Source organism: Drosophila takahashii, chromosome 3L, assembly GCF_030179915.1.
Source record: "Drosophila takahashii strain IR98-3 E-12201 chromosome 3L, DtakHiC1v2, whole genome shotgun sequence".
Lineage (NCBI taxonomy): Eukaryota > Metazoa > Arthropoda > Insecta > Diptera > Drosophilidae > Drosophila > Drosophila takahashii.
Window position 1 is genome coordinate 10550167 of NC_091680.1, and position 20077 is coordinate 10570243.

The following is a 20077-nucleotide window of genomic DNA, read 5'->3' on the forward strand; positions in this document are numbered from 1 at the left end:
CAAAAACACAAGTATAGATCAAAATTTGTCATAAGGTTTTTGTTTTATTTTAATAATTACGTATTTGCTGAACACAACTTGGATATATTTTAGTGCCGTAAGCAATATATTGTATAACAAATGGTAGTTTTTCTAAAACGATATTTAGACGTCCCTTTACTTATAATAAAAGTGCAAGCTGCAAGTCTTTACTCTACTATTTATGGCTAATTTACCAAAAGAATGTCGGAAACTCGTAATAAATAATTACACTTTTAAATGTACGAAAACGAATTAAAACGACAGACTTCTGGGAAACTAGAAATAAGTTCTAAGTGCACGAGGATATGTAACAAACTATAAATCAGCACCAGCGCAAATCAAACTGTTGCGAATATCAATATTTCTTGCAGTGTAAAGTAACGTAGTGCTTTGGTCCGTCGAAATGCAGAAGCGTCTCCAGCATATGGCAATCGGTGAGCTTGGCTCCCATATTTAAATCCTCCAATCTTTCTTTCGAGTTCCCGTTTAGACAAAGCTCAGCGGCTTGATTTTGAGTTTTTCGGCCAGGTTGGCACAGGTCTTCAGCTGATTCTCCAGATACTGGATACCGCCGGCAGCATCGACTTCAGCCATTCCATTTCGCTCCTTGTCTCCGGCCAACAAAACGGGCTTGCCGGGATCGGTCTGTGAAATAAAATGGATAATTAAAACAATATTAATTAATTACAAGAACTTTAAATAATCCTAACTCTACAGAACACAAAAACAATATACATTTAAATAAATTTTATGAAAATATTGAACTTATAAATAACTATGGCCTGCTGATTGTCTTAGTTTGTCCCTCAACCGAAAATAAACCATGAAACCAAGTACTTTAATTGGGCTAGAAAAAAGAAAGACAAAAAACAAGGGGACACCCGGGTTTGAACCGGGGACCTCTCGATCTGCAGTCGAATGCTCTACCACTGAGCTATATCCCCACTTATATAAGTACTGATAATTTACTCTAGAAGTCGAAAAGTCTGCTCTGAGGAGCATATTGAGATATTTATGTGTAGGCGGTTATCTCGTCTCGACTCGTATGACTATTTTTGTACCCGTTATCCGTAGACTAAAAGAGTATATTGAATTTATTGGGAAGTATGCAACAGGCAGAAGAAAAAGATAAATAATATTGAAGATTTTTGTAAGGCTTAATTTACTTAATTGGATTTTTAAATTTATTTATTTTATTTGTGTCAAAATAGTTTCAAAATAGTAAATATATTTTTAAATTAGTCAATAGAGTAACGGGTATTTAAGTCACTCAACTATAGTGCTTTTTCGGTGTTTTAAAATAAATTTAATATTGTTAAAAATTTTAAAGTGCCTCTAAATTTCTGTAAAGGATAAATTATTCTTTAAAAATAGATTTGTATCCTTACCGGCGTGGTGTTCCTCAGGCGGGAGTTGAAGTCACTCATGCGCTCCTCGAAGTTGGGAGCAAAGCAGTTGGGATCCACGGCGATGAAGACCTGGCCGAGATCGGCGGCGGAATCGGCGCCGGCGTGCGTCCACTTCCTCACCTGGGTGGAGTAGTTGGCGCCGGACATGACGCCCGACAGGATGTCCACCATGGCACCCAGTCCGTAGCCCTTGTAGCCGGAGGTGAGCTCGGAACCACCCAGGGGCATCAGGCAGCCGGTGCTGAAGCCCAGCTCCGCATCGTTGGTCACCGCTCCCTCGGGATCCTGAGCCCAGCCGTCGGGCAGGGGAGCTCCCTTCCTCCGCTGGATTTCGATCTTTCCCACGGCCACCGCAGTGGTGGCCATGTCCAGCAGGAACTTATCGCCATTGGTGGCAGGGGCTCCCAGCGACAAGGGGTTGGTGCCCAGAGCAGCCTCCTTGGCCCGAGTGGGAGCCATCAACGGGGAGGTATTCGTCATGGACATGCCCACCAGACCCTGATCCATGGCCCTGATGGCATACCACCCGGCCATGCCGTAATGATTCGATCCCTTGGCACAAACCCAGCCAACGCCCACAGTCTTGGCCTTCTTGATGGCCAAATCCATGCAGTAGTTGCCCACCACGGCGCCCAATCCATTGAGTCCATCGACCCAGGCGGTGGCCGGGGTTTCCTTCAGGATCTTCGGCACAGCTCCTCCGTCGGTCGAGTTAATGGCCAGATCGTTGATGTACATTTCGAGGCGATTCATGCCGTGACTGAAGTGTCCCCGGTGATCGGCGGCCACCAGGAGATCCGCCTGGGCCTCGGCATGAGCCTGGGGCACCTTCACGGCCTTGAAGCAGTCGATCATGAAGCGACGCGACTCGGCAACGGCCACCAGTTTCGGAGCAGCAGAGGACATGGTGCGAAAGTCTAAAAAGGGTTGGGTTGGTTTCACTTTAGAATTTATTATCAAAGAGCGGAACGTGTGCTTTCGGATACGCGGCGTATGAGCGACTGGAGGCGAAATTCTCTGGGGCCACCGAAGCGGACTTCTAATTGTTCTGGCAATCTCTCACCCATACCAAAAAAAAACACTAGAAAAACGCTTGGAAACAACAGCCCAAAGGGGGACTCTATATGCTCATGCTCTATCTGCTATTGTTTATTTATTCTTTTTGGCAAACCCGAAATTCTCGAGGCGAATATGCTTATCAGCTTTATGTTTGGTCAGGTTTCTACTGGGTTTTATAAAGAGGCTCTCTACCTGATATGGTATATGGTATATAAAGAAATCGCAATCTCTCAAAATTTCGTAGCGCGTGTAACGTGTTTATATTTTTCTGTGTTTTTTTTTTTGGTTCTGCCTCTCTATAGGTTTTCTATTATAGGGGGCTCGCAAGTCTATATACACACATTATTTATTCATTCGCTGGCTATTTATTATTTGTGCGCGAGTATTTCAAGTTATTTGTGCTGAGTGTGTGTGGGTAGAGCAGTATCTGTGTGTACGCCTGGTAATGACCTTGAACTTGTGGAAATTATTTCTGTACTTTTAAATTAAAGCGCTGGAATGAATGGCAAGTGATCGAGCTCAAAGAAAACTGACGACGGTCTAGGGCATTTCAATTTGAGTTCATTTACTTGGTGTGTGTTTTGGGGGAAAGTGGGAGGGACTAATGGGCGTAGACCATATCATTTTGTTGACCTTACACAACGAAAGTGAGTGGGACGGATGGGCACATGGCAAACACATAAATCCACTGCTAACGCTCAATTAAGTTGATGGGTTTACAACGGGCTTATCTTATCGGAACGCAGACACACCACTCAAAGAAATGAAAATATGAAAAAAATTAAGTTTAATAATGAAGTGAAATGTTAAATTAGGCAAGAAAATATTATTTGGCACTTAATAACCCAAGAAAATATATTCAAGGAGGGAAAAATACCGGGTTGATTTACCTATCAGACCAATCGAAAAAATAATGAAGTTAGAGCACCGAAAAAATTCTCTGTTAGTTGTAGTAACTGTAAAGTAACATTTTAAAAAAAATTGATTATGCGAAGAAAAACAGCAAATTTGTGCTTAAGACAAGTAATCGAAAATAAAATATTTAATTTATATTTAAAATATATGTTGGTCATCATACTATTGGATAAAAATTACCCACCTCATACTTATAAAGTTAATAGTATTAACCGAATTCTAGAATATTTCAAAGTTAATTTCTCCACAAAGCCTGACTCAGTTTCTTTTCAAATGGATCGAACACGACTTGGTTTACTTAGATGATGAAATAAAAATAGCCAACGCTCCATCTGCTAATTATTAAATATTTTTCGAGCTCTTAGAGGAGAATTCTACCCTGTCTGCCCACTTATCTTATCAGGTTTAGCCCGTAGCCCAAAATATATTTGAAGAGCTTCGGGGGTCTGGCCCCTAATCAATCTGGAGTAGACGAGTACATTAAGTAATAACAACGAACAACAACTGTTGGGCTTAGGTAAACAAGTTTTATGACCGATTCGCTGCGCTTATTAACACCTTTTTTGAGTAATGGCAGAAAAATGATCGATCCGCGCCTTTGCAGCGGGTGTTAAGTTGATAAAATGGCAATTGAAATGAAACCAGTTCCAGGATGAGCAAGTGCTTAATGAGCTTTCAATGAGGCAATCAAAATGTGATTAGTAAGAAATGCAAGGCAGACCGTGGGACGCCCCCATTCCCATTCCCCTTTAATGTTTTTATCGTTAATTAAGAGCCAGTCCCCCTTTTCATATAAAATCGCCACTTGTTCGCCAGACCTAAATTTTTGTTGGTTGTCAAAAGAGAAACATTTGTTTTAATTATAAACGTCTATAGAAATTCGTTAGCACGGCGTGTGGGAGTCATTATGAGAAAATTTTGCAAAAACCGGTTGAGTTATGGAAAAAGAGAGGGAACCAAAGTGAGATAGATACAAAAAGTAACAAACAAACAGAAATATTAAAACGATAGGGTTGTCTCGTATATTTCGATATTTAAAACAGATGTTGGAACTAAATAAAACAGGTTTTAATGAAGAAATAAAAACTATCAGCTGTAAAAAGAAATCTTAAGTAGTTGATTTTTGATTCGAATTTTAATTTCTTACTTTTGTATAATGTTTCTTTGAGGTATTATAGGATTTTCTAATATTATATCATTTGAATTTCCATTACGATAGTATTTTTTGTTTACTTTCCGCTAAAACGTTTAAGATACAATCATTTTTAACCCATTTATGTATCCATCAATCTTAATATATTAATTCAAATTTAATTTTTCTGTAAAACTTAAGTTCCCCCAAAGACCAAATGTTTTTGATTTCAATTTCGATTGCGAATTGTAGATACATTTAAATACTCCGTTGAAAGCTTATTTACAGAATCTGCTGCCGCATCATAAATCAGCAACTGCACGCGCAATTTGCATAAATCGCTTTTTAGTTTTGAACTTACCGCTGGCATTATTAGCATGCGCGTTTGGCGCCTGCGCAGCTGCTGCTGCTGCTGCTGGTGTTGCTGTTGTTTTGCTGGCCAAAAGAGCAGCATGCCGCCCACAAGTGAGCCAATGCAATTGGCGCCTTTGAAGCTGGGGCAAAAACCGCCAATTGGCCGGTCGAGCGGGGGCGTAAGCAGCGCAGCTGACCGCCGCAACCGATCGACGGAGCAATGTCAGCGCAGTCATGTCGGCAAATAAGGTAAGGTAACACACAAAAAGCGGTAACCAAAACAGAATAGAAGAGAGCGCGAGAACACTAGTCTGCTACGTAATATATTACGTATACGTAAGTGGGACCGCGCGCGAGAGAGAGAGAGAGGGGTTGAATCCCAATAAGATTCCCAATCAGCTGACGTGACGGCTGTGAGCTTTGCTTTTTCGCCTGCACTTTTTAGTTATTCTCTAATTCTCAAGTGACTCACAACGTTTCTCTTATTTTTTGTCTCGGGGAGATTTACTCGCGCGCGGGATTAATTGCCCAGATAAAAAAAAGGATTAAAACAAAAACACTGGCGGGCCGTCAACTAACCAAATCACTACTACGTAAAGTATTTAAATCAACTAACAAACAAAACACGCAATTTACGTAATTAGCACAACAAACAAAACAGCAGCAACAACAACAACAGCAACTAGCGCCAATTGGCACGCCAAATTCCAATCAGAGCGATGTTACTACGCTATATTATAGCTCTCCGGATCGGGCGTCTTTATCGTTCGAGGCGACAATCTGAACTGCCGTGAACTGGCATCGTTCGCAGCTATCGCTTTTCCACACAAGGTGCCCGCCCCTTTGGGAGGAAAAGCGAAATCGGAATTTAAATATAACAAATTCGATTCAAAGCTGCCGCGTGACATGCGTATTAAAAACGGTCATAAAACGGGGAAAGATGTGTCTCTTACAACCAAAAAGATTCCAAAATCTAATAATATTAAATCAGTGTTTTCTTTAAAAATTTATGAATTAAAAAAGCATCAACAATTGGTTGCTTTGTCGCTGATTTCCTTTTTTTCTTGTTGCGAAAAGCTGCAAAAACGTGGGTGGCAGTCTTGGATGACGTAGTGACCCTTAGCCGAGACCACCACCCACGCAATTTGAGTGCGTTGTAATTCAAAAAGGATATAAAGAAAATTACCATTGTTCTTAAGTAAATATAATTATATTGGTATTCGAATTAATAATTTTATTAAAGAATTTATTTATTTAAAATACTTGTTTTTATAATAACAATAATTGTAAGCTTTTTTTGCAGATTAGAAGTCAGATCCAATCTCCATAAAACTGTTGCCATTTGTTTTTATTAAATTAAATTAAAAATAGGTATAAATTGATGTACAAATTGCTCATTCAATATATGAATATAATTTATAAAATGATCTGTCCTGTCTGTGCTTTGAATAGTAAACACAATGGCATTTTGTTTAAGTCAGGCATAAAATTCGATGACCACATATTATTGAAATTTAAATGCAAATATTTTTTATGGACGAATTTAGAATACATCAAATAAAAACAGCTTAGTGGCTTCTTTTGGTCACCTTTCTATTTGTCAGCAAGGCCTTTTCTTAATAACTAGAAAGGTAAATATTTACTTTTGATGTCAGTAAACAATCGGCCAAAATGTAAAGTTAGTTCGTTATCTCATATTGAATCGAAGCTGTTGTTGTTCTGCTGCCTGTTTTGTTTGACTTAGAATACAACTTGTCACTTAATATGGTTATTTGTGTGTGTGTTTATATTTTCATATTTCACCTGCCTTTCAATTAACGAATAATTTAAGTCATATTTATATTTATACATGCAAACGAATAATGTCGCTAGTCGGTTGACTGCCCCTATTTAGCACATGGGCGCCGATTACCTTTGACAGCGGCCCACGCACAGGTACAAATTCACAATAATAGTCACATACAGGTGCTCCGATCAATAACGATCCGTCGTCATTAATCTATAGAGTGCTATCAAAAGCCTGCACAAGTTCTTAATTGGCTGTTACAGCGGCTTCGACGATTTTGGGCGATGCCAAGTCAACTTGTCGCCTGAAAACAAACAAACAAAGCGATATCAGCTAACACTTACTAGCACACGTATTTCATCATCACCGCCATCATCATCGTCATTATGAGTCAGTGGATCGTCATGCTTGGTGGTGGATATTACACCCGAAAAAATTCAATAGTTCTTGAAAATATACCCAATAATTCTGAATTGTTTGAATTTGAAGTATTATTTAATTGCCTATTTTTCTAATACCTACTTGTTAAAATTTATTACAAATAAAAACTATTTTAAAAAGCAGGGTATCAACCGATAGCTTGTAATTTTATAGTTTTCACATATTATTCAGTTTTATTTTGTCTGTGGTCTATAATTTTAATAAAATAAATAATCTAAAAAAGACAAATTAATTTGATTAATCTAAAAAAACTTTATATAAATACCCCTCAAGCGAATATTTTAAAATAATATGATCTTATAACCTTCACAAATTAAACACAGATTATTTGAAGCTGAAGAGAATTGACAAGATATTGTAAATTTCCGCGTCTGCAATATAATTCCGAACCGTCTAGAGTTGGCCAATTTGGCAATTAAGACCACAAAAGCAAGATAAGATAATTTTTCTAATATCACAACAGAGGCAATTGTTTAATATTCATATTAGAATTATATGTAAATTGGCTTCAATTCGAGTCATTTAATATTAAGTGGAAAATTATGGGTTTTTTCGCTGTGCAGCTATTAATTTTAGAAGCCCCCTGTGGCGGCGCCTCTGGGCGAAATGTTGTCACTGGGGCTCGAAGATTCTCACTGGGCTTTCGCCCGGCACGTCGCTTCGCCCAATGCGCATTCCGCTGCAGACCGCCGGCCGAGGCAGTCGTCGATTCATTAATAATCTCCAACGGAATCGGGAGAATTGGGAGTGGGAAATCGGCGAATCGCCAAAATAAACAAGCTACCAACTAGCCGCTAACTGTTCAGAATCCCCATCCCCAACCGAATCGCGTCCGCTAATTGCTTTGTTTTCATTCTGGTTTTTCTGTGCAGTCCAAAACCAAAACTAAACTCTAAACCATTCCGAAGCCGAAAAAGTTTTTAACGCGAGTTTCGACCTCGACGAGAAAGTTTCCATCGCCACCACTGCGTGCACGTAAGTACGAAAATCATTTTTGGCATTGAGACTCGGTTTCGGTTGGCAATCAGAATAATTTCCGCTTAATTGCAGTTGATATACAGAGTGTGCTGCTGCCATGGCGAATGTGAAGATTGTGGAGTCCAAACTGGACATATTCCAGGCCCCGCAGACCCATGCTTTGGCCCATGCCGTAGAGTCATCCTTCGTGGCGGAACGAGGATCCCTGGCCTGGCAATTTAACCTCATCTACGGCGATGTGGATGAACTCCGGCAGAGGCGGGTGGCCAGGGGAAACTGTGCTGTGCTGGAGCATAATGCCCGATTTATATACTATCTGGTGACCAAGTCGAATCTCTACGAGGCCAGCACCTACGACGACGTCCAGGCGGCTTTGATCTGTATGCGGGAACATATGGTGAGTTTTTAAAAGAGGTCTACCCCAAAATAAATACAAGTGACATTTCCCCCAAAGAGTAAGCGCACTTCGAAGCTCGGGAAACTGGTTTCTTTGGCACTGCCCTCGTCAATTTACAGTTAATTTATTTGTACATTGAGATACAGTAAATATCTCACAACAGTTTCCCCCTTTTTGTCAACCAAATGTTTAAGATTTTACTTGTTTAGTCATAAAACGATTCAAAGAAATTTGCATACAGTTAATTTATTTGAACTCTGGGCTACAGTAGCTATCGGTTAACCGGCGATCCCATGTAAATTGCAATTTTCTTTTACAAAAATATTTCTTTTGATCAATCTTAATTGCCAGAAGAGAAAGTAAAGTCAGTTTCTAAGTTTATTAAAGTTGTTGTAGCAGTTTATGTGGGATTAAGTTTTAAATTTAAAAACTTTGTCTTGGTTCTTAAGAGGAAAACAAGAATTGGCACAAACAAGTCTAAAGATCTGTAGCTTTTTTTAAAATTTAATGGTTTTATTTTTTCAATGGTTTTCATTAAATATTGATCTTTTTTAAATATTTGTATGCTTATTCAAATCCTTCTGACGAGGTATACACTATTTTTAAATTTTACATTATATTTGAAAGTTAAATTATTTATATTAATTATTATTTGAAGACGACAATTTATCTTACACATTTTTATATATTTTAGATCCCTTTTTTCTTAAATTTGTGTTAGTCAATACTCACTGTACCGTCTTTCCAGCGCAACCACGAGATCACCAAAGTGGCCATGCCCCGAATCTGCTGCGGCAAAGACGGCCTCGAGTGGAGGCAAGTGAAGCGTCTGCTGCAGCAGACCTTCTCCCAGAGCGAGTATCCCATCGAGGTGCTCATCTGCGAGCACGAAGACCTTTCCAAGGAGGTGAGTACTTTGGGATTCTTACAAAAGAACAATTAAAATCTATCTATTTAATCCACAGCTGGCTGCTCCCAAGTGTCAGATTACGGAGGCCAGGGGCAATCTATTCAGCGCCCCGGAGAATTACGCTTTGGTGCACTCGGTGAGTGCGGATTTCGCCATGTGTGCGGGCCTCAATCTGCAGTTCCGCTGCAAATTCGGTCATGTGGATGAGCTGAAGCGTCAGAATAGGCACACCGGAAATGTGGCAGTTCTGGAGCAGGACGGTCGTTATATCTACAATCTGATCACCAAGGAGCGGAGCCATGAGAAGTGCACCTATACGGCACTTTACTACGCCCTGCTGGCCATGCGGGAACATATGGTGAGAAAATTATCTGCAAGGATACTCTATTTTAAATCCCATTAAAATTACCTTTTGCAGAGGGAGCATGGCGTGTCGAAGCTGGCCATTCCCCGCCTTGGCTGCGGCATCGATCGCTTGGATTGGTCGCGCGTGCGCAGTCTTCTCGATCTGGTTTTCGCCGAGGACAACGTGGACATAATAGCCTTCTTCTACACTCCGCCACAAATGGTCAAGGACACGCTGAACGTCGTTTGTCCCACCTGCAGGCACATGAAGACCATCCATTTGCCTTCAAGATCCGTCAGCGGATCAAGGCAATCCCTTCATCGCGAAAAGACCCCTTTTTAAATCTTTGCATGGGAAAACTGTATATATGACACTCGAACTGGTTTTGCTTGGGACTTGTGGCACCGAATGCACCAAATACTTATATAGCTGTTAAGACAATACACCTAAGAGCTTTCAAGGCACGTACAATTTATATTTTTCGGGGTATTTATACTGAATGTACTGTATTAATAAACAAAACACACCCTTGAAGGGGTATTAACCAAAGATGGGAGTTTTAAATGATATGGGGAGATTTTTTTTAAAAGGTTTTAGAGTTTGAATTTCTTATCTAGTAGCTTTGCCATAAACACAATAACCTCAATCAAAATGTATTCTCCCAAACTTCTAGAACTACGCGGAGCATTTCGACGGGCTTTTGTGGTCGGAATGTCGTCAAAACCTCAGTACAATCTTAGCGAGGTGGACGGGGATCTCTTCTCCGCCCCCAAAACGTATTCCCTGGCCCATTGTGTGGGCGCCGATCTTGCAATGGGAGCTGGAATCGCCGTGCAGTTCAAGAAGGTCTACGGCAAGGTGGACGAGCTGCGGGCCCAAAATGCGAGCAGTGGAGAGGTGGCGGTGCTGAAGGATGACCAGCGGTACATTTACTATCTGGTGACCAAGCCCCAAAGCTGGGGAAAGCCCACCTACGAATCTCTGCAGGCATCTCTGGAGCAGATGCGCGAACATATGGTAAATATTGGATACTTTTTTTTATTTTTATAAATCTTTAACATTCTTAAAGTATGATATTTTCAACATATATTCCATTAAGTTCAAAAGATTATGACACAGCCAGATATATATCATTGAAAAGCTCAAAAATTCTTATACTATTCGATCCTTAAATCAATTCTATTCTAATGATTATCTTATTCTCTTATATTAGCGCAAAAACAACGTGGATAAGCTGGCAATTCCGAAGATTGGCTGCGGCATTGATGGTTTGGAATGGGAAAAAGTCAGCGGAGTCCTTGAGTACGTTTTTGGCCAGGAACCGCTGGAGATTGTGGTCTACAACTTTGTGCCGCCGCAGAGCAAATAATGGAGTTTCTTAGTTTAATTTGTGCCATTTACTTCTGAGCTACATAATTATAAACGACCAGTTCCACAGCATCCGACTGGAAAACCTGGCATATTATTTCCTTAACTTTGGGCCACTTGAGGCCATCCAAACCGCATCCTATGCGGGGCAGGGCCAACTTGGGGACTTGGTGGGATATCTTGGAATATATATTTATATGGTATTATAAACAGGGATAGAGAGGGATTAGATCCACTTACCATATGCTGTCGCATGGCAATCAGGGAACTCTGGAGCAGTTCATATGTGGGCTTTCCCCAGCTGGATTTTTTGGTAATCAGATAGTAAACATAACGCTGCTGGTCCTGAAGGATTGCCACGCCCCCGGGCTGAACATTCTGCTTCTGCAGGCTCAGCAATTGTCCAAATTTGTTGCTGAAAAATAGGGAAATATATAATTAAAATAAAAGAAAATAGTACCCTGTAAATCGAACCCACCGAAATTTTACCGCTATTCCCTTGCCCATCCGTAAATCGGCAGCCACACAGTGACACATTGAGTAGTCGCTGTTGCAGCCGAATAAGTCGCCGTTGACTTCTCTGTAGGTAAAACCAGACATATCCGATTTCTATATCTTTATAATTTTTTCGTAAACAACTTTTTTTTCAATTGTGCGCCATTCTCGTGTCCGCGTTTCCCCGCGAATGGCAGCCAGCAGGTGTTTGGCAGCGCGTAAGTAAAAACGGTCACACTGAAAGGGGGGCCATCGATCAGCCGAATAAGTCGCCGTTGACTTCTCTGTAGGTAAAACCAGACATATCCGATTTCTATATCTTTATAATTTTTTCGTAAACAACTTTTTTTTCAATTGTGCGCCATTCTCGTGTCCGCGTTTCCCCGCGAATGGCAGCCAGCAGGTGTTTGGCAGCGCGTAAGTAAAAACGGTCACACTGAAAGGGGGGCCATCGATCAGCCGAATAAGTCGCCGTTGACTTCTCTGTAGGTAAAACCAGACATATCCGATTTCTATATCTTTATAATTTTTTCGTAAACAACTTTTTTTTCAATTGTGCGCCATTCTCGTGTCCGCGTTTCCCCGCGAATGGCAGCCAGCAGGTGTTTGGCAGCGCGTAAGTAAAAACGGTCACACTGAAAGGGGGGCCATCGATCAGCCGAATAAGTCGCCGTTGACTTCTCTGTAGGTAAAACCAGACATATCCGATTTCTATATCTTTATAATTTTTTCGTAAACAACTTTTTTTTCAATTGTGCGCCATTCTCGTGTCCGCGTTTCCCCGCGAATGGCAGCCAGCTGGTGTTTGGCAGCGCGTAAGTAAAAACGGTCACACTGAAAGGGGGGCCATCGATCAGCCGAATAAGTCGCCGTTGACTTCTCTGTAGGTAAAACCAGACATATCCGATTTCTATATCTTTATAATTTTTTCGTAAACAACTTTTTTTTCAATTGTGCGCCATTCTCGTGTCCGCGTTTCCCCGCGAATGGCAGCCAGCAGGTGTTTGGCAGCGCGTAAGTAAAAACGGTCACACTGAAAGGGGGGCCATCGATCAGCCGAATAAGTCGCCGTTGACTTCTCTGTAGGTAAAACCAGACATATCCGATTTCTATATCTTTATAATTTTTTCGTAAACAACTTTTTTTTCAATTGTGCGCCATTCTCGTGTCCGCGTTTCCCCGCGAATGGCAGCCAGCTGGTGTTTGGCAGCGCGTAAGTAAAAACGGTCACACTGAAAGGGGGGCCATCGATCAGCCGAATAAGTCGCCGTTGACTTCTCTGTAGGTAAAACCAGACATATCCGATTTCTATATCTTTATAATTTTTTCGTAAACAACTTTTTTTTCAATTGTGCGCCATTCTCGTGTCCGCGTTTCCCCGCGAATGGCAGCCAGCAGGTGTTTGGCAGCGCGTAAGTAAAAACGGTCACACTGAAAGGGGGGCCATCGATCAGCCGAATAAGTCGCCGTTGACTTCTCTGTAGGTAAAACCAGACATATCCGATTTCTATATCTTTATAATTTTTTCGTAAACAACTTTTTTTTCAATTGTGCGCCATTCTCGTGTCCGCGTTTCCCCGCGAATGGCAGCCAGCTGGTGTTTGGCAGCGCGTAAGTAAAAACGGTCACACTGAAAGGGGGGCCATCGATCAGCCGAATAAGTCGCCGTTGACTTCTCTGTAGGTAAAACCAGACATATCCGATTTCTATATCTTTATAATTTTTTCGTAAACAACTTTTTTTTCAATTGTGCGCCATTCTCGTGTCCGCGTTTCCCCGCGAATGGCAGCCAGCTGGTGTTTGGCAGCGCGTAAGTAAAAACGGTCACACTGAAAGGGGGGCCATCGATCAGCCGAATAAGTCGCCGTTGACTTCTCTGTAGGTAAAACCAGACATATCCGATTTCTATATCTTTATAATTTTTTCGTAAACAACTTTTTTTTCAATTGTGCGCCATTCTCGTGTCCGCGTTTCCCCGCGAATGGCAGCCAGCAGGTGTTTGGCAGCGCGTAAGTAAAAACGGTCACACTGAAAGGGGGGCCATCGATCAGCCGAATAAGTCGCCGTTGACTTCTCTGTAGGTAAAACCAGACATATCCGATTTCTATATCTTTATAATTTTTTCGTAAACAACTTTTTTTTCAATTGTGCGCCATTCTCGTGTCCGCGTTTCCCCGCGAATGGCAGCCAGCAGGTGTTTGGCAGCGCGTAAGTAAAAACGGTCACACTGAAAGGGGGGCCATCGATCAGCCGAATAAGTCGCCGTTGACTTCTCTGTAGGTAAAACCAGACATATCCGATTTCTATATCTTTATAATTTTTTCGTAAACAACTTTTTTTTCAATTGTGCGCCATTCTCGTGTCCGCGTTTCCCCGCGAATGGCAGCCAGCAGGTGTTTGGCAGCGCGTAAGTAAAAACGGTCACACTGAAAGGGGGGCCATCGATCAGCCGAATAAGTCGCCGTTGACTTCTCTGTAGGTAAAACCAGACATATCCGATTTCTATATCTTTATAATTTTTTCGTAAACAACTTTTTTTTCAATTGTGCGCCATTCTCGTGTCCGCGTTTCCCCGCGAATGGCAGCCAGCTGGTGTTTGGCAGCGCGTAAGTAAAAACGGTCACACTGAAAGGGGGGCCATCGATCAGCCGAATAAGTCGCCGTTGACTTCTCTGTAGGTAAAACCAGACATATCCGATTTCTATATCTTTATAATTTTTTCGTAAACAACTTTTTTTTCAATTGTGCGCCATTCTCGTGTCCGCGTTTCCCCGCGAATGGCAGCCAGCAGGTGTTTGGCAGCGCGTAAGTAAAAACGGTCACACTGAAAGGGGGGCCATCGATCAGCCGAATAAGTCGCCGTTGACTTCTCTGTAGGTAAAACCAGACATATCCGATTTCTATATCTTTATAATTTTTTCGTAAACAACTTTTTTTTCAATTGTGCGCCATTCTCGTGTCCGCGTTTCCCCGCGAATGGCAGCCAGCAGGTGTTTGGCAGCGCGTAAGTAAAAACGGTCACACTGAAAGGGGGGCCATCGATCAGCCGAATAAGTCGCCGTTGACTTCTCTGTAGGTAAAACCAGACATATCCGATTTCTATATCTTTATAATTTTTTCGTAAACAACTTTTTTTTCAATTGTGCGCCATTCTCGTGTCCGCGTTTCCCCGCGAATGGCAGCCAGCTGGTGTTTGGCAGCGCGTAAGTAAAAACGGTCACACTGAAAGGGGGGCCATCGATCAGCCGAATAAGTCGCCGTTGACTTCTCTGTAGGTAAAACCAGACATATCCGATTTCTATATCTTTATAATTTTTTCGTAAACAACTTTTTTTCAATTGTGCGCCATTCTCGTGTCCGCGTTTCCCCGCGAATGGCAGCCAGCAGGTGTTTGGCAGCGCGTAAGTAAAAACGGTCACACTGAAAGGGGGGCCATCGATCAGCCGAATAAGTCGCCGTTGACTTCTCTGTAGGTAAAACCAGACATATCCGATTTCTATATCTTTATAATTTTTTCGTAAACAACTTTTTTTTCAATTGTGCGCCATTCTCGTGTCCGCGTTTCCCCGCGAATGGCAGCCAGCAGGTGTTTGGCAGCGCGTAAGTAAAAACGGTCACACTGAAAGGGGGGCCATCGATCAGCCGAATAAGTCGCCGTTGACTTCTCTGTAGGTAAAACCAGACATATCCGATTTCTATATCTTTATAATTTTTTCGTAAACAACTTTTTTTTCAATTGTGCGCCATTCTCGTGTCCGCGTTTCCCCGCGAATGGCAGCCAGCTGGTGTTTGGCAGCGCGTAAGTAAAAACGGTCACACTGAAAGGGGGGCCATCGATCAGCCGAATAAGTCGCCGTTGACTTCTCTGTAGGTAAAACCAGACATATCCGATTTCTATATCTTTATAATTTTTTCGTAAACAACTTTTTTTTCAATTGTGCGCCATTCTCGTGTCCGCGTTTCCCCGCGAATGGCAGCCAGCAGGTGTTTGGCAGCGCGTAAGTAAAAACGGTCACACTGAAAGGGGGGCCATCGATCAGCCGAATAAGTCGCCGTTGACTTCTCTGTAGGTAAAACCAGACATATCCGATTTCTATATCTTTATAATTTTTTCGTAAACAACTTTTTTTTCAATTGTGCGCCATTCTCGTGTCCGCGTTTCCCCGCGAATGGCAGCCAGCTAGGTGTTTGGCAGCGCGTAAGTAAAAACGGTCACACTGAAAGGGGGGCCATCGATCAGCCGAATAAGTCGCCGTTGACTTCTCTGTAGGTAAAACCAGACATATCCGATTTCTATATCTTTATAATTTTTTCGTAAACAACTTTTTTTTCAATTGTGCGCCATTCTCGTGTCCGCGTTTCCCCGCGAATGGCAGCCAGCAGGTGTTTGGCAGCGCGTAAGTAAAAACGGTCACACTGAAAGGGGGGCCATCGATCAGCCGAATAAGTCGCCGTTGACTTCTCTGTAGGTAAAACCAGACATATCCGATTTCTATATCTTTATAATTTTTTCGTAAACAACTTTTTTTTCAATTGTGCGCCATTCTCGTGTCCGCGTTTCCCCGCGAATGGCAGCCAGCTGGTGTTTGGCAGCGCGTAAGTAAAAACGGTCACACTGAAAGGGGGGCCATCGATCAGCCGAATAAGTCGCCGTTGACTTCTCTGTAGGTAAAACCAGACATATCCGATTTCTATATCTTTATAATTTTTTCGTAAACAACTTTTTTTTCAATTGTGCGCCATTCTCGTGTCCGCGTTTCCCCGCGAATGGCAGCCAGCAGGTGTTTGGCAGCGCGTAAGTAAAAACGGTCACACTGAAAGGGGGGCCATCGATCAGCCGAATAAGTCGCCGTTGACTTCTCTGTAGGTAAAACCAGACATATCCGATTTCTATATCTTTATAATTTTTTCGTAAACAACTTTTTTTTCAATTGTGCGCCATTCTCGTGTCCGCGTTTCCCCGCGAATGGCAGCCAGCTGGTGTTTGGCAGCGCGTAAGTAAAAACGGTCACACTGAAAGGGGGGCCATCGATCAGCCGAATAAGTCGCCGTTGACTTCTCTGTAGGTAAAACCAGACATATCCGATTTCTATATCTTTATAATTTTTTCGTAAACAACTTTTTTTTCAATTGTGCGCCATTCTCGTGTCCGCGTTTCCCCGCGAATGGCAGCCAGCAGGTGTTTGGCAGCGCGTAAGTAAAAACGGTCACACTGAAAGGGGGGCCATCGATCAGCCGAATAAGTCGCCGTTGACTTCTCTGTAGGTAAAACCAGACATATCCGATTTCTATATCTTTATAATTTTTTCGTAAACAACTTTTTTTTCAATTGTGCGCCATTCTCGTGTCCGCGTTTCCCCGCGAATGGCAGCCAGCTGGTGTTTGGCAGCGCGTAAGTAAAAACGGTCACACTGAAAGGGGGGCCATCGATCAGCCGAATAAGTCGCCGTTGACTTCTCTGTAGGTAAAACCAGACATATCCGATTTCTATATCTTTCTAATTTTTTCGTAAACAACTTTTTTTTCAATTGTGCGCCATTCTCGTGTCCGCGTTTCCCCGCGAATGGCAGCCAGCTGGTGTTTGGCAGCGCGTAAGTAATCCACGACGTGCACATACGGTCACACTAAAAGGGGGGCCATCGATCAGCTGATAACAAATGAGTTTTATTTTTAAATTTATTGCCACTTTTGTACGCAAAATGCTGGAGCTGTTGCAATTCGGAGGCAAGACCCTCACCCACACACTGAGTATTTATGTGAAAACGAACACGGGCAAAACGCTGACGGTGAACCTGGAGCCCCAGTGGGACATAAAGAACGTAAAGGAACTGGTAGCTCCGCAATTGGGACTGCAGCCGGATGATCTCAAGATTATATTCGCCGGCAAGGAACTCAGCGATGCCACCACTATAGAGGTATGGGATTTGCTATGATATATCCCCTAAATAGAGCTAACATTGGTTATTTTCCAGTAGCAATGTGACCTGGGTCAGCAGAGCATTTTGCATGCCATCCGCCTGAGACCGCCTGTGCAGCGCCAGAAAATCCAGTCGGCCACTTTGGAGGAGGAGGAACCTTCTTCGCTGGCTGAGGAGCCCTCCAAGCCGCTGAATGAAACTCTGCTGGATTTGCAGCTGGAGAGTGAGGAGAGGCTAAACATCACCGATGAGGGTAGGCAACAGGTTGTTTTTTTGGGTAGTAAATCCTCGTAATCCTCCCCAATCCTCTGCAGAAAGAGTCCGCGCCAAGGCCCACTTCTTCGTCCACTGTGGCCAGTGCGATAAGCTCTGCAATGGCAAACTCCGGGTGCGCTGCTCCCTGTGCAAAGGCGGCGCCTTCACTGTCCATCGAGATCCCGAGTGCTGGGATGATGTTTTAAAATCGCGTAGAATTCCTGGGCATTGTGAGAGCCTGGAGGTGGCCTGCGTGGACAACGAGGCTGGGGATCCGCCCTTCGCCGAGTTCTACTTCAAGTGTGCGGAGCATGTTTCCGGCGGGGAGAAGGACTTTGCCGCTCCCCTAAACCTTATCAAAAACAACATCAAAGATGTGCCTTGCCTGGCTTGCACAGATGTCAGGTGATTATGCAATGAAAATCGTTTGTAAAATGCAAAAAATATTTAAATATGTCTCTTATTTTCATTATCTACCTAATTAATCTATTTTAAAATTTTTGATTTTATTTTTTACTATACTATAATATTGTAAAACCAAGATTTGATGTCTTATAAATTCTAATTTAGTATATTTGATATATTAGTTATACCTTTAAAAACATAAATTATTACCTTATTAATTAGAATTTGTGTTGTAATTTTTTACTATACTACAATATTATAAAACCAAAAAATATTGTTTTATAAGTTCTAATTTAGTATATATTTAAAAAAATAAGTAAAACTCAAATTAATTATAGCTTTAAAAACATAAATTAGTGTGTTATATAGCTTTCTATTCTATTTTATTTATAGAAATAGCTTAGAAATTACCTTTAAAATGGTGTAATTGATTGAATATTTTTAGAACCCTCCTAGTCGAATGATAAATTTATATATCCTCTTCCCTCTCCTGCAGTGAAACCGTTTTGGTCTTCCCCTGCGCCTCGCAGCACGTCACCTGCATCGACTGCTTTCGCCACTATTGCCGCTCCCGCTTGGGCGAGCGCCAGTTCATGCCGCATCCGGACTACGGCTACACCCTGCCCTGCCCCGCCGGCTGCGAGCACTCGTTCATCGAGGAGATCCACCACTTCAAGCTGCTGACGCGCGAGGAGTACGATCGCTACCAGAGGTTCGCCACCGAGGAGTATGTCCTGCAGGCGGGCGGCGTCCTATGTCCGCAGCCCGGTTGCGGCATGGGCCTGCTGGTGGAGCCCGACTGCCGCAAGGTGACCTGCCAGAGCGGCTGCGGCTATGTGTTCTGCCGCAACTGCCTGCAGGGCTACCACATCGGGGAGTGTTTGCCCGAGGGGACGGGAGCCGTGGGCCAAAACTCGTGCGAATACACCGTGGATCCCAATGTGAGTTGGTCCTAATCTTTCCCGCTTGTGTAATCTAATATATGTGCTATTCCTAGCGAGCTGCCGAGGCGCGTTGGGAGGAGGCCAGCAATGTCACCATCAAAGTCAGCACCAAGCCCTGTCCAAAGTGTCGAACGCCCACGGAGCGAGATGGTGAGTGTAAAAGACGCAGTTCGTAACACATCCTAACCGAATCCCACTCTCCTCATTCCAGGCGGCTGCATGCACATGGTCTGCACACGCGCTGGCTGCGGATTCGAGTGGTGCTGGGTCTGCCAGACGGAGTGGACACGCGACTGCATGGGTGCCCACTGGTTCGGCTAGTCGTTCGTCGTCGTTTTGTTTTGTTGACTATTTCTAAATTGTATACCATAGTAAAGACTGCTCGAGCAACACCCTGTTTGTCGTCTACGCAATCAATAGCAGAAACACCCCCGACAAGGACTGCGAATGGGGAGCTCATCCTAGCCCATCCTACCCCACTCTGTTCCTTCGTTGCGTGCGCACAGAACTTTGTTTACGTTTTTCCCAGGCTCGCCCACAAATATTTTGAGGGCTTTCCTCATTCTGCTGGCATGTGAAAACCGCAACAAACACGTGCACTTGTGAAAATAGTCGGAGAGGAAAAAGAGAGAGAGTGCGGCGGATGCGCAGTGGGTGGCCAGTAAACCAGGCGCGTAGCCGCAAGGGGAATCCCAATAATTGATTAGGGGACGGCTATGGTATTTCAAATATTTTGTACGAAAATTTTTCGGATTCTTAAGTGTAGAGATAGTTTTTTTTTGGGAAGTTAAACCCTTTGTTCTAAGTATGCTACTTTGAAGTTAAGGATAGCTTTCTTGGATAAACTAAACCTTTTTTTTATTTTTTCAAGTGTTTGCTTAGATATTATTGATTCAAAAGTAACAATAATAGGATACAAATCGTGGGTAATTGTAACTAAAAAA

At 42.7% G+C, this 20077-nt stretch overlaps 5 protein-coding genes and 1 non-coding gene across 8 annotated transcripts; 3 read left to right on the forward strand and 3 right to left on the reverse strand.

Moving 5' to 3' along the window:
* Positions 1 to 20: 20 nt before the first annotated feature.
* On the reverse strand, positions 21 to 5290 carry LOC108069940 (uncharacterized oxidoreductase YjmC). Its single transcript, XM_070214218.1, has 3 exons — positions 4898 to 5290; positions 1410 to 2347; positions 21 to 666 (listed from the first exon to the last, which is right to left on the reverse strand). The coding sequence occupies exons 1-3, from the start codon at positions 5124 to 5126 to the stop codon at positions 508 to 510; spliced, it is 1326 nt and encodes a 441-aa protein (XP_070070319.1). The 5' UTR covers positions 5127 to 5290; the 3' UTR covers positions 21 to 507.
* Positions 894 to 965, reverse strand: TRNAC-GCA (transfer RNA cysteine (anticodon GCA)). The gene has a single exon. It is a non-coding gene; the product is annotated as a tRNA-Cys (tRNA).
* Positions 5291 to 5343: 53 nt separating the features above from the next.
* On the forward strand, positions 5344 to 10263 carry Targ2 (Terminal ADP-ribose protein glycohydrolase 2). 2 transcript variants are annotated; one of them, XM_070214219.1, is made up of 6 exons: positions 5344 to 5483; positions 7990 to 8096; positions 8168 to 8492; positions 9241 to 9399; positions 9458 to 9760; positions 9821 to 10263. In XM_070214219.1, the coding sequence occupies exons 3-6, from the start codon at positions 8193 to 8195 to the stop codon at positions 10088 to 10090; spliced, it is 1032 nt and encodes a 343-aa protein (XP_070070320.1). In that variant the 5' UTR covers positions 5344 to 5483; positions 7990 to 8096; positions 8168 to 8192; the 3' UTR covers positions 10091 to 10263. The 2 variants fall into 2 exon arrangements, with proteins under 2 accessions (XP_070070320.1, XP_017015712.2); XM_017160223.3 differs by having other exon boundaries at positions 7990 to 8092; positions 9821 to 10261.
* On the forward strand, positions 5352 to 11208 carry Targ1 (Terminal ADP-ribose protein glycohydrolase 1). Of its 2 annotated transcripts, XM_017160232.3 has the most exons (3): positions 5352 to 5483; positions 10422 to 10765; positions 10962 to 11208. In XM_017160232.3, the coding sequence occupies exons 2-3, from the start codon at positions 10460 to 10462 to the stop codon at positions 11115 to 11117; spliced, it is 462 nt and encodes a 153-aa protein (XP_017015721.1). In that variant the 5' UTR covers positions 5352 to 5483; positions 10422 to 10459; the 3' UTR covers positions 11118 to 11208. The 2 variants fall into 2 exon arrangements, with proteins under 2 accessions (XP_017015721.1, XP_017015720.2); XM_017160231.3 differs by lacking the exon at positions 5352 to 5483 and having other exon boundaries at positions 10364 to 10765.
* On the reverse strand, positions 11146 to 11716 carry Targ3 (Terminal ADP-ribose protein glycohydrolase 3). Its single transcript, XM_044394350.1, has 3 exons — positions 11595 to 11716; positions 11357 to 11531; positions 11146 to 11295 (listed from the first exon to the last, which is right to left on the reverse strand). Exons 1-3 carry the CDS (start codon positions 11714 to 11716, stop codon positions 11146 to 11148), a joined length of 447 nt encoding a protein of 148 aa, XP_044250285.1.
* Positions 11717 to 17111: 5395 nt separating this feature from the next.
* park (E3 ubiquitin-protein ligase parkin) lies at positions 17112 to 19525 on the forward strand. The gene is made up of 6 exons (XM_017160210.3): positions 17112 to 17526; positions 17587 to 17782; positions 17844 to 18189; positions 18686 to 19130; positions 19187 to 19283; positions 19345 to 19525. The coding sequence occupies exons 1-6, from the start codon at positions 17269 to 17271 to the stop codon at positions 19452 to 19454; spliced, it is 1452 nt and encodes a 483-aa protein (XP_017015699.2). The 5' UTR covers positions 17112 to 17268; the 3' UTR covers positions 19455 to 19525.
* The last annotated feature ends 552 nt before the right edge of the window (positions 19526 to 20077 follow it).

Coding starts and splice junctions, on each gene's coding strand:
- Targ3 (XM_044394350.1), bottom strand. CDS start 11,716: ATGTCTGGTTTTACCTACAGAGAAGTCAACGGCGACTTATTCGGCTGC. Junction 11,532..11,594: donor GGAATAGCGGTAAAATTTCG/GTGGGTTCGATT, acceptor CCTATTTTTCAG/CAACAAATTTGGACAATTGC. Junction 11,296..11,356: donor TTGCCATGCGACAGCATATG/GTAAGTGGATCT, acceptor ATATATTCCAAG/ATATCCCACCAAGTCCCCAA.
- park (XM_017160210.3), top strand. CDS start 17,269: ATGAGTTTTATTTTTAAATTTATTGCCACTTTTGTACGCAAAATGCTG. Junction 18,190..18,685: donor CTGGCTTGCACAGATGTCAG/GTGATTATGCAA, acceptor CCTCTCCTGCAG/TGAAACCGTTTTGGTCTTCC. Junction 19,131..19,186: donor AATACACCGTGGATCCCAAT/GTGAGTTGGTCC, acceptor TGCTATTCCTAG/CGAGCTGCCGAGGCGCGTTG.
- Targ2 (XM_070214219.1), top strand. CDS start 8,193: ATGGCGAATGTGAAGATTGTGGAGTCCAAACTGGACATATTCCAGGCC. Junction 9,400..9,457: donor ACGAAGACCTTTCCAAGGAG/GTGAGTACTTTG, acceptor TTTAATCCACAG/CTGGCTGCTCCCAAGTGTCA. Junction 9,761..9,820: donor TGGCCATGCGGGAACATATG/GTGAGAAAATTA, acceptor TACCTTTTGCAG/AGGGAGCATGGCGTGTCGAA.
- Targ1 (XM_017160231.3), top strand. CDS start 10,400: ATGTATTCTCCCAAACTTCTAGAACTACGCGGAGCATTTCGACGGGCT. Junction 10,766..10,961: donor AGCAGATGCGCGAACATATG/GTAAATATTGGA, acceptor CTCTTATATTAG/CGCAAAAACAACGTGGATAA.
- LOC108069940 (XM_070214218.1), bottom strand. CDS start 5,126: ATGACTGCGCTGACATTGCTCCGTCGATCGGTTGCGGCGGTCAGCTGC. Junction 2,348..4,897: donor GCATGCTAATAATGCCAGCG/GTAAGTTCAAAA, acceptor AACCCTTTTTAG/ACTTTCGCACCATGTCCTCT. Junction 667..1,409: donor GCCTGAGGAACACCACGCCG/GTAAGGATACAA, acceptor TTTATTTCACAG/ACCGATCCCGGCAAGCCCGT.